This window comes from Eulemur rufifrons, chromosome 18 (genome assembly GCF_041146395.1).
Source record: "Eulemur rufifrons isolate Redbay chromosome 18, OSU_ERuf_1, whole genome shotgun sequence".
Lineage (NCBI taxonomy): Eukaryota > Metazoa > Chordata > Mammalia > Primates > Lemuridae > Eulemur > Eulemur rufifrons.
Window position 1 is genome coordinate 2,041,618 of NC_091000.1, and position 12,428 is coordinate 2,054,045.

At 46.5% G+C, this 12,428-nt stretch overlaps 1 protein-coding gene across 2 annotated transcripts in view; it reads left to right on the top strand.

Moving 5' to 3' along the window:
- Nucleotides 1-12,428, top strand: part of PALLD (palladin, cytoskeletal associated protein) — a 304,188-nt gene that overhangs the window by 135,653 nt on the left and 156,107 nt on the right. For both annotated transcript variants that reach the window (XM_069493521.1, XM_069493522.1), the window contains exons 8-9: nucleotides 5,943-6,062; nucleotides 7,930-8,272. In XM_069493521.1, the coding sequence (XP_069349622.1) occupies nucleotides 5,943-6,062; nucleotides 7,930-8,272 (463 nt within the window). The remainder of the gene's footprint in view (nucleotides 1-5,942; nucleotides 6,063-7,929; nucleotides 8,273-12,428) is intronic.

Sequence of the window (12,428 nt, forward strand, 5' to 3'; positions counted from 1 at the left end):
TTCAAGTAAGATGCTACCAGATGAGAATTCAGTATTACAACCTGGCTCACGTCATTCCCTCGTGGCTTTGCTCATTTCTGTAATGTCAGAACCACGCCAGCCACGCTGCTCCTTTCTCTCAGCAAAATGGGAGCCCGTCGTCACTGTCGGATGGAATTTTCCAAGAGAAGAAAAGCTGAACAAACTTTAGAACGTTGGATTAAAATTGTATCTAGTAAAAATCAGTGACATATCAATGCATGAAAATCACTAAAAGAGCATTCCAGCGCTTATTTTTCTTTCTTTCTTTTTTTTCTTTTTTTTTTTTTTTTTGTTGTTTAAGTCTGTAACTTTTCTAGATGTTCAGTTGGTCATCACCTATATACAGGCATATACCTTACTCTATGCATAGAACTATTCCTGAAAATTCATGTAAAACGAATTCTATTCAGTCACATTTGAAACACATAAAAGAAGCTTGTAGGAAAATCAGTCTTACTGAGAATTCCTTTAGAAAACTGTCTTTTTGTAAAGCAAGTGTTTACTTTTTTCTTCAGTCTAAACTTCCCCCATGCATTTATTCGAAAAGAACGTGGAGAGCCTGTGGTGTACAAGATGCTGAGAATATGGCCGTGAACACGCATGGTATCTGCCCTGAGAGGCTGTATTCCAGTCAGAGAACCAGAAACTGACAAACTAGTTGCACAATAAATTATTTAATTAGAGCTGCGATACATGTCTCCAGGGAAAGTTTGCCATCCTAAAGTCGCATATAGGTGGGAAATCTGACCAAGCCTAATCATAGAAAGGACGCTCGGAGAAAGTCATGTTTGTGGGGAGCACCAGGCTGAGCAGGGGAGCACCAGGCTGAGCAGGGGAGCATCAACACTCCAGGACTGCAGGGTTCAGAGGCTTCGTGGACCTGGCCTCACAGAGGAGCCCAGAGCTCAGGCGCAAGGAGGAGAGAGGCAGGGGCCCGATCGTGGAAGGCTTCGTAGCCCAAATCATGCCTTTTGAATTTATCCTCGAAGTCACGGAAGGATGAGGGGGTGGTAAGATTTCATTCTTAAAAGAGCCCTCTGATTTAGAAGGTGCGACTACATATACAAACTCAGGTTTTCTAAAAACAGCATAACAAAAAGAACGTCTACATCATAGACAGTATCAGAAGGATCTCTGTAAAGGTCATCAAGGTCGTCACTCCAAAAGCACTTTGTGTCATCACTGCCAGACAAATCCGCACCTGCTGTGAAATGCGGGTTCCAGGCACAGAAGTGTGTCTGTCTGCAGCTGAAGCATCTCGGGCGTTGAACAGGCAATGGCGTCTCTCTGCGTCCCTCCAGAACTCTTTCCAGGTGCAGATAATCCAAGGTTGAGGGACCTTTCGGAGAGCACTGAGCCCTAGGAAGGTCGTACGGGGACCTGGGCCGTGGCTGTCCAGGCAGGAAGCACCTGGGTGTTACTGAAAGTTGGGAAGCTTCCCGGCTCTCAGCAGCATCTGCTTAAAGAAGGACAAAGGGGACCTTCCGCTGCCTGGCGCCCGTCGCTCAAAGCCTCGTGAGAGTGGGCTGTTGAGCATGTCCGCACTGTGAAGTGCTTTTGGCCGAGCTTATACCCTACTCCAGTGTGTCGTGTATCTTAGAGGACATGCAGCTTGTCTCCTGCTGCAGGTGAATTTCTAATACATTAGTTGGATAATGAGGATACTTAAAAATTTCAACATCAGGAAAATCCCTGGTTCTCAAATCCTTTGTTACCTCGCTTTACATCGGGTTCACTGTGCCCTGAACTAGGGAATCAGAGAACAGCTAGAGAGGCTGAGTGCTCAAGGACAGAGCGTGTAGGGGCAGGACGTCCGCCGTCAGCGCCTGGCTCCGACACCGGCCAGCGTGACCCAGGCAGGTCCCCGGGGACCCGCGCTGCTCAGTCCCCGCCGTCCTCACGACACTGATGTTCTAAGTCCTGCTTGGCCTTCTCCGGTTAAGTTTGCTTTTAACTCATTCTGTAACCACACGTATTCTATCTAAAAATCCCCAATCCATTGCGCCTTTCCCAAGACATCCCACCTTCCCGATGATTAATCTTATGTGAGTCTCCAGCCTGAATGATTTCCACACTTTCTGTCTTCCTCTTCAATTGAAAAGCCAAGAACTGTGTATAGAGCCGTCAAGAAACCACAGGATTACCTCGTGCTCTGTTACTCTGCTGTTTTCTTTCTATTCGGTGAACCTGTTAACCAAATCATAATCGTGTGCTCTGAATGTATCAGCACCTCTCAGACCTTTGTCGGGAAGCCGTTTCTTCAGGATTCGTGGACGTGTATGAGCAGGGACTGTGCTAGCTGGTGCAGGGCCGTGTTCTTAAACTGCAGATCACGACTCATGAAAGTGGGTGACAGCCACTACTTAAAAAATAGACTAAAAATGGTACAGTGCACCTTATATGAATTTAAATATTCATTTGTGAAACTGTTATTTCCCTTACATGTATGTATATATATGTAGCTGTACATGTACCTGGGTTGGACATGAAGTGTGTCTCTTCTTGGGTTCAAATCTATTCTTTTTAGGACTAAGTTCTCTATACTTTCCTCAAGATAAAAATCATCTGGAAAGGGCATTAAAAAAAATTCTTGGCCCCAGCCCAGATCTACTGAATCAGGATTCCAGGGGCGAGGGGAGGACTGTGTCATCAGCATAGCTAACAAGTGTTCCAGGTGATTGCTATCATCAGACAGGTTTGGGAAACACCACCACGAAAGATTCCAGATTGAAAACATTCACAACACTCTCCACCCAATCATATAAATCCCATAATAGTTGCCCCACCACCACCAGAATAACCCAATCTTCTTGAGAAACTAAGCCACCGATTATACAAACTTAAATAATAGTTATATCTCGATATAACTGTATCTACCCTGATAAAGTATCAAGGGTCAAATGTAGGATAGAAATAAAACTAGAGTAATACAGTGTCCTGCCTAGTCCATAGTTGCTACTTAACATCTCTATCTTTGTTTTTCTTCATCTTTCTAAATAAAAATCACCAATTTAAAAATATCAAAATAGCTTAAATGTACATTATACTTCATAGAGTTTTGGACTTTATTTTTATATTTATTACTTTATTTTAATTGACAAATAATAATTGTATGTATTTGTGGGGTACGGTGTAATGTTTTGATGCATGTATACATTGTGGATGATGAGATCAGGCTAATTAACTATTCATCACCTCAGATACTCAGCATTTCTGTGGTAAGAACATTTACAATCCAATCTTGTAGCTACTTTGAAATACACAATGCGGTGTTACTAACTGTAGCCACCGTGCTGTGCACTAGCTCCCCAGAACCCATCCCTCCTGTCTGACTGAAGCCTTGTACCCCGTGGCCTTTCCCCAGGCACCGCCCTCCCCGTCCCCTCTCCATGACCCACCCTGGTGACCACCATTCTACTCTCTGCTTCTTTTAGAATCCACGCAAGAGTGAGATCACACAGTATTTGTCTCTCTGTGCCCACTTATGTCACTTAGTACGATGTCCTGCAGGTCCACGTTGTCTCAAACGGTGGGATTTCCTGACTTTTGAAGGCTGCATGGTGTTGTGCACTTTTACCACACTTTTCTCAATCCATTCACTCCTTGATGAGCACTTCAGTTGTGTCCGTATCTTGGCTGCTGTGAATAACACTACGGTACACATGGCGCGTAGACCTCTCTGCAACACACAGATTCAGCCCCTCTGGCTGTGTACCCAGAGTGGGATTGCTGGATCCCGCCTCACAGTGTTACACATTTACTCCTGGTGTTTCCCCACGGTGCGTCTTGAGACAGGGGACTGATGGGGACGCTGAGGTGGGCAGAGGTGAGCACGCCTCGGTTTACACACCTTCCTCCCATTACACCACAGCCTCCTGTTTTATGGGATGGATCTTAATTTGAACATTATTTGTGAAAAGACAACATTGAAATTATAAAGCACAGTATGTAACCTGGATTCAGAATTTCAATATTTTTTCCTTTTTGTTCTTGTCAATAGTAGAGAACTGAAAGTAAATATTCTGCTAATATTGAACACAGTTGGCTTTGTTTTCCACCTAGGTGAACACTGGGGAAGGCAGAAAATTCTAGAGAGTATTATTCACATAAATCCACATTCACACTGGGTACAACAAATGTGTCTCTTAAAGGTCTATTTTGATCATAAAATTTTAAAACATAACCTGTGTTGCTCATATGTGACAGTGGGGACCCTGGCCTTGTTCCAGTTCTTGGTGGGATGTTTTCAGCTTTTCCCCACTCAGTACGACGTTGGCTGTGGGTTTGTGGCTTTTAAAATTTTTAGATATGTCCCTTCTAGTCCTAGTTTGTTGAGGGTTTTTATCATGAAAGGGTGCTGGATTTTGTCAAATGCTTTTTCTGCATCTATTGAGAGGATCATATGGTTTTGTGTTTGCTTCTGTTTGTGTGGTGATTTCCCACATATGGATTCACATATGTTGAACCATCTTTGTATCCTTGGCATGAAGCTCACTTGGTCGTGATCAATTATTTTTTTGATGTGCTGTTGAATTCGATTTGCTAGTATTTTATTAAGGGTTTTTGCATCTATATTCATAAAGGATATTGGTCTGTAGTTTCCATTTGTTGTTGTGTCCTTTCCTAGCTTTGGTATCAGGGTGATACTGGCTTCATGGAATGAGTTGGGGAGGATTCCCTCCTTCTCCATGTTATGGAATAATTTCTGTAGTATGGGTAGGGCATGAAACAATAAGAATTCTAGAAGAAAATGTAGGAAAAACTCTTCTAGATATCCCCCTAGGCGCAAAATTTATGACTAAGATCCCAAAGGCAATTACAGCAACAACAAAAATAAATAAATGGGACTTGATTAAATTGAAAAGCTTCTGCACAGTTAAGGAGAAAATCAAAAGAACAAATAGACAACCTACAGAATGGGAGGCAATATTCTCAAACTACACATCCGATAAAGGGCTAATATCCAGAATCTACAAAGAACTCAAACAAATCAGCAAGAAAAAAACACTCCCATTAAAAAATGGGCAAAAGACATGAACAGAAGCTTTTCAAAAGAAGATAGACAAATGGCCAATAAACATAAGAAAAAACGTTCAACATCACTAATCATCAGGGAAATAAATACAAATTAAAACCACAATGTGCTATCACCTTACCCCTGTTAGAATAGCCTTTACTAAAAAGTCCCAAAACAACAGATGCTGGCGTGGATGCAGAGAGACAGGAAAGCCGATGCAGGGTTGGTGGGACTGCAATGAGGTTGCTGCTAAGAGTGTGGCTAGTTTAGATGCCTCATGAATGGAACTTTGGAGTACTTGCCTTTCTGTCATTGCTTGATAATGTTTGGATTCATTTTGAAATGATAGATAATGCATTAATTTTTTTTCTAGAATCAAATACAACAAACTCTTTAATTGTGCTTACCTTTAGGGAGTGAGATTATTAAGGAGCACTGGATATATAGAGGGAATTGGATTATAAAGGGTGACTTTTACTTTGCATTTTATACTTTATTGTATAAAAGAACTTCCCCATACAATTGGCTAAACTAGGTGGGAGCAGAATGAAGCAGACATTTCCTAAGCATCTTCCACATGCAAAGTACAGAGTTACACGCCCGCAAACATCTCATTGTATCTGCACAGATATCTGTTAGGTATATATTATCCCCATTTTATAGATGCCGAAACCAATACTGCTCTTGTTTAAAATCACAAAGAATCGGTCTGACTCCACAGCTTTCCCCCCAGGCTGACTTGCTGAATTAAAGGTAAAGAGATTCCATCGTGAACACTTGTGTAAAGCAATTCGGGGATAATCATTACCTAATCTGTTGGTTGTACCAAGGCGGAGGGTCTGACCTCCTAAAAGTGGCTTCGTGGTTTTGCTCTGACGAATCGCTCTGTCCTCTTCACTTCCAGAGGAGATTTGTACCCTCGTTATTGCCGAGACTTTCCCCGAGGACGCGGGGATCTTCACATGCGCGGCCAGGAACGACTACGGATCAGTGGCCAGCACTGCCCAGCTGGTTGTCACCTCAGGTACGTGAGGAGAGAAAAAAGACGGGGTTCTGTCCCCAGCACCAGTGTGCTTGGCCACAGCAGAAAGAAACTGTCCCAGGACGAGCACCAGCCTTTGCAAGTGCCGGCCACCGAGGAGTCACCCCACAATCCACCCGTCACTGTGAGACTGCAGGCTGGGGGAGGGCAGGGCGGGCGGTAGCCGTGTAGGCGGCAAAACGAAAAGATGACGGTGATGTCGCGGCTGAGCACACGTGGGCTGTTGTTTCAAATTGTGCCATCTTGGAAACAGCGGGGCTGGTTTCCTAACGTCCTCGTGCTGACCGGGTCACACTCGCACCAGGGCCACCTCGCAGGCAGAGGTGCACACACCGTTCCCAGCAGAGCCCACATGTGTGACCTGGGGACACCGGCACACAGAAGTGGTCGTCTAACCCACTGTTGACACTGCTGAAAGGTAACACAAGATAAACCCGCTTGTATGAAGGGTAACGCAAGGTAAACTCGGAGAGGGTGTAAAGATCTTGGAAATCGAATTTCATGGATAGTCTATATCAGTATATAACTGATATGAAAAATAAAGCAATATTTGTACTGCTGAAACCAATATTCAAAAGTATATTGATATTTTCTAAACTCAAAAACTTCCCACTGGGGAAGGCAATGTGAAACAGCTTTTTGCTTTTTTTTTTTTTAATTTTAGTCGACTGTTTTCTGCTACTGCTAATGTGCTTTAGCTCCTTTAACTGCCTCATCTGTCACTCATCTTACGGAGGTGGTTAAAAGCTCCCTCTGACCAAGGCTGGACGTGACGCACACAAGCAGGGGATCAATACACGGGTCTCCAGATGACGGGACAGACGTGGGGAGAACCACCGAATCGCACTTTGATTCTTCTAGAAGAGCGAGAACCTGGTGCTAGGTGGCAGCAAAGGCCCAGGCACGGCTGGCTTAGGGACGCGAGCGTGGCAGTTGTACGTGTCTGTTCTTGTCAATTGAGAAAGGAAATGTGAGGTTCATCTTAACGGGGAAACGGTTGTACGAATGAACACCGTCAGTGTTACAAGGAAACCTCGGTGTCACAGTAGGAATTAGGGAGCCGGGGGGCCCCGCATTTGGGCTCTGAGTCGCCGGCAGCTTGAGCCCTCAGACGGCCACGGCAACAGCGGTGGTCAGTCAGCGAGGCCAACACCTGCACCCTGTAAGCCTGAGCTGCAAAGAAGGGTGCGGAATATTCTTCCTTTGCGTCTGGGGTGAATCTGTTACAGGCCAAACATAAACCACAGACACTGCAGAGCTTTCTGTCTACCTCAGTACACGTTTCGGGGTGCAGGCCCAGCTCGGCCGGGCCCGGGGCGAGGCGGAGAATCCAAAACGACACGGTCATATGACGCTCTCAGGCTACTGAGAGCAACAAGTGAAAATCTCTTTTATACGGAGTTACAGGCGGGGCGATCACCTGACATTTCACGTGGACTCAGAGCTTCACCTTTCTCAGCTGTGAAGCAGAGTGGGCGTCTACGGAAACCTTGATAGCTGGAGCCAGTGTCGGTGAAGCCAGGGTGCTGGGTCGGGCCCCTGGGCCCAAAAGTGAGAGGACAAAGCGCTGTTACTTGACACTGTTTGTGCTGTCAGTTTCTACCAAGTTCTGTCTCCGGCTCTTGTCCGAAGTCAGTTAAGGACGCAGGGGCCGGTTTCCCCGCAGGTGGGCTCAGTCAGGAAGGAAACCGGGCCCGGAAGGCGCAGGCCCAGCTGACAGTGCGTCCAGTGAGAGCCGCGCCTGCCGCGTCTTCAGCAAGGTCGCAGGACGCAGGGGACGCTCAGAAGACCTAAGACACGGTGACCTAGAAGCCTCTTAATATTCTTTCCTCTCTTTCCCCTTCCTTAGCCAACACCGAAAACTGTAGCCATAACTCAGTGGGAGACTCCAGCGATGATCACTTCCAGCACTTTCCACCTCCGCCTCCAATCTTGGAGACAGGCTCCTCCGAGCTGGCTTCAAAGAAGACACCTGCGCTCCGGCAGGTGCCCAGCCCTGAGCCGGGACTGGGCGCGGCGGCCCTGCAGACGCAGCTCGGCGCCGCGGAGAGGGAAGCGAACGGGGTCCGTCCCGGCCGGGGAGTGAATGGACTGGCTAACAGCAAAGCCGACGGGGACAAGTCTCCCCCAGCGCCAGCTGTCCTGCCGTCACCCACGAAGGAGCCGCCACCTCTGCTGGCCAAACCCAAACTGTGAGTACCCTGCATGGTCTTATAACCGTTTCCATGTGCCTGCCGAAGTTCCTCTCTGGTGAGAAAAATGTTTTTGCCGGGACTCAGCTGTGTGGCCAGGTGCCGCTTCTGCAGGCAAGTTTTCCTTGACTGCCGTGACCTCGGTGCCAAGGGGGTCCTTCAAAGAGATTAAAGACACCTAAAAATAAAGGGGGTAAATGAGAAGCCTGGTTAAGTCGGGCCCCTGCTAAAATCTGTACCTGGTTTCGGCTGTGAAAATGTCACATCCGACAACATGCAGCCAAGGACGTGGCCACTCCGCAGGGGCGGTGGAAAAGGGGGCTCGTAAGAGCATTTCCAGACGTAAGTGTAAGTGCTTTGTGTCTCTGTCTTTCGGTGTGAGTGTCGGTGAGCGCTCTGGTGTAGCTGAGCAGGGGTGTCGGGGAGGAGCGCGTCCCAACGCGGCCTCCTTGGCTCTGGGCGGCCACGGAACCGCACGGCCCGTGAAGGCCGCCGCCGTGTTTGACTGCCGTTGTTTTCTGACGCCGATAACCTTGCGTGGGCTGTTGCCGTCGGCACCGCACGGCGGAGGGTTGTTTGCATGGAGCCGTTGCAATGTCAGCGAGGGGCAGAGATAAGCTCGCGAGGTTCCATCATAACAGGCCATGACTGGCTGCCCGGATGGAGCCGGTGGACACGGGGCAGTCGTGTAGCATGTGCGTCTTCCCTACAGGTCATGTTTCCATGGGAACGTGTCCCCGGGCTCTAGGGAAGCCCCTTGTGTTTCCGCATGACAGCCGGTGTTTTCCATTTGGGGCAGGAACGGTCCCTTTCGGGAGGAGTTTCCCTGGTGCAGGCAGCCTGCTCTCCTCTCTCTGGGACAGCTTGTCCGTCAGGAACGTTAGCATTTACAAGGTCTCCTAATTAACACCCTACATTTGTCCAGCACTGTATTGTTTACTACGTGATTTCACGAACATTGTTAGACTAATCAAACAACAAATGAGTCAGAAAGAACATCTCAAGTTGAAGGGGCAGACTATTTTATCAGATTAGACTTCTGGACAATCTCGTGCGGTGTTTTTGAAACTCTGTGACTGTCCTGCACTTAGCTGTGCCTTCCGTTCTGGCTCTCTGCTAAGGCAGCGGGCCGCTCACCAGGTGTGTTCCCAGCAGTCAGTGTGAAAGGTGAGGTGACAATTAGTACCTGGGCTCCAGCTCCTCTCACAGGCTGAACAGGTAAAATGAGCTAAAAAAAAAAATGGGGGCCTTAGAAGGATTTACGCTTCTGCAGCCCCGGCCCCTAAAGTGAGTTGCCACCCTGGCTCCTCTCTTCTCTGCATTCTCAGTGTGTTTGCGATGCTTTTGGTGAGAGCAGGGGTCTGCTGTCCCGGGAGGGAAGGGGTAAATGTGTTTAACCACCAGGACTTGCCGGTGCTTTTGATTAAGTGAAGCCCATCTGCTCTAACGACCGTCATAAATGGGCATAAATCCCAGAGGGCAAACCCGAGGGGCTGTTAACAGGCGTTTACAGCCGTCTTATCTCGGGAGTTTCAGCAGCTCTCAGCCCTGCCCCACGGTGATCTCCGGGAGCGCCAAGGACAGAACAGACAAAACAACTTCCGGGTTATTAAGAGGATGAGTCGCTTAAGCACAAGTTTGAAGAGCGACATGAGGTGCTTATGAGTCAGATCCTCGATATAAAAGAAGATGCAGGAAAATGGGTTTAGTGCTTGAGATCCGTTGACGGGGGCCATTTCCCCTTCATGGGGGGAAGACAGAGCCCTAAGCATGAAACCTGCTGCTGGACAGATAACATGTCCTTTCACGATATTTTTCTTCTCAAATCTGTGTTTGTTTAAACGTGTGCGTAGAGCATCATTTAATCATTTCCATATTGCACGATTGCGGCCATTTAACTAGGCAGAAAATAATATATGATGACACTTTAAAAATATAGATAAATTTTCATATTTTCTTTTGACTTATAATACTGTATTGGATTTTGTCTCAATTACAAAGTGAATGAATGTTGGCGTGACAATTCAAACAACACAGAGGAAATGGAAGGAAAATTTCATATTTGCTGCCCGCCTCCTCCAAGCTTCCCTCCCGAACCGACCGGTGCTGCCGGCTTGGTGTGAGGCTGGCCCCGCCCTCCTCTGTCCATCACGGCCTTTCCCAAAAGGTCTGTGCGTTGTTTGAAAAGTTGCATCCGTTGGTAGGGAGTGCTGTAGAATGACATCTGCGGGTAATTCAGACTGGCAGCTGAGTTATTGGTGATTAGTGACTAGAAGTAACCGCCAGATAAAATCTTACACATGTCTGTTTATTTCTTTTCATATGTTGGGGTGAAAGTGAGTTTTTATTCACCTCTTATGGTCGGCAGTGAAAACCATGGTTTGCTCTGATCTTTGTTCGTCTGCCTGAGATTTATTCCCTTTCGTGAAAGGAAAGGCTCTCGTGTCTTGGGGCTCTGTGGTATTTCATGCATCTTCATCATTTGCAATCAAACCAATAGGGCACACGTGATAGGAACTAAAATATTTACTCCAGCAATGAATTAACCTGAAAATGGTGTTTGATTTCTCAGATTCCTGGGTGGGTAGGGATCATTTGCAAAAAGCAAATCTTTGCATTTTTTCTTGTCTCTCAAATAGCTCCAATACTGACCATGGGAAGAGGGGAGGGGGGGGGGAAGTTCAAGACTAAAATAAAAAGGTAGAAATGCCATGAACTCTTTTCTCTAAGTCCGGCCCCGATCCGCTGTTACCCAACAGAAATCCTCAGTAGCCGACCTGCGGCCGTCCCAGACTGTGGCTGAGCTGTCTTCCCTGTCACACTGGGGACTTCCTGGCTCAGAGTTGCAGGGCCGTCTGCTTCGGTTCCTGCGTCTCCTGGTGTCTTTGTCCCTGACGCTGCACTCAAGCACCAGCTGAACATGATGAAACGTGGGCTGCTGGGCAAGCTCAGGGTGCCCTGTGCACCGCCTCACCGTCCACGCGGGACCTCGAGGTGCACGCGAATACTGCACAAGAAAAATGAATACCGTTATTCAGTACAAAAAGAGTGGCATGGTGCTTAAATCTTATTTTTTGGTCAGAGGAGAGAAGGAGGGAATAAGCATAAACCTAATTTATTAACTGTTTTTTATATCCCTTTTCTTGTTCTGAATGCACCAAATAAGTCTGTTGCTGCTCTTGCTCTACAAATGATGCCTGAAGATTCAAAATAAATGTAGGCCCCAGTGTGAAAATCCTTGTTTCTCTTTATTCCTACCAAAAAAAACAGTCCTTCAAAGGTATGGATATGTATGGAATTCCTAGGAATAAACCCTGGAGGGAACCTTGAGAATGCCAAAATTTAGTAGGGTGGTTTGCCGGAAAAGCGTGGTCATGTGTTTCTGCTGAGCTCACCTCCTAAATCAGACTGAACAATGAATAGTATTAGGTAATTAAATATGAAATGTCCGATTTCACATCAAAGGTTTAGTTTATTATATCTCAAACAAGAAGCAGTACAGTTAATAACAGTATGCACCTAAACTGTCGACACAGTTTTGCCATCTTAACGGTAGCTTGTACACGACAGCAGTGAAGAAGCCTGGAGAGCGAGTGGCTATGAAATCACAAAAGGCGTTTTTCCACAGCTTGTTGAGAATTGAGTATTTTTCCTTGCGTGAAGTGGTCCAAAGCCTGGAAGAAGTGGTAGTCAGTTGGTGCAAGGGCTGGTGAATACGTTGGATGACAGAGAGTTTCAAGTCCAGCCTCTGTAGTTTGAGCAGCGTTGTTTGTGCAACATGTGGTCAAGTGTTGTCTTGCAGGAGGATTGTCCTGTCTCTACTGACCAATCTCAGCTGTTTAATCTCAAGCATCCTCATCATCCGCTGTAATGGATTGACCAGGTTTCATGAAGCTGTAGTGGATAATACCGGCACTGGACCACCAAACAGATACCATTAGCTTTTTTTTGATGAATATTTGGTTTTGGTCTTTGTTTCGGTACTTCATCTGTATCTAACCATTGTGCTGAATGCTTGCAATTGTCAAAAAGAATTTATTTTTCATCACACGTAACAATGTGGTGTAGAAATGGTTCACCTTTATGTCGTGACAGCAAAGAAAGGCAACATCGAAACAATTTCTCTTCCTATGTTTATTTAATTAATGCAGAACCC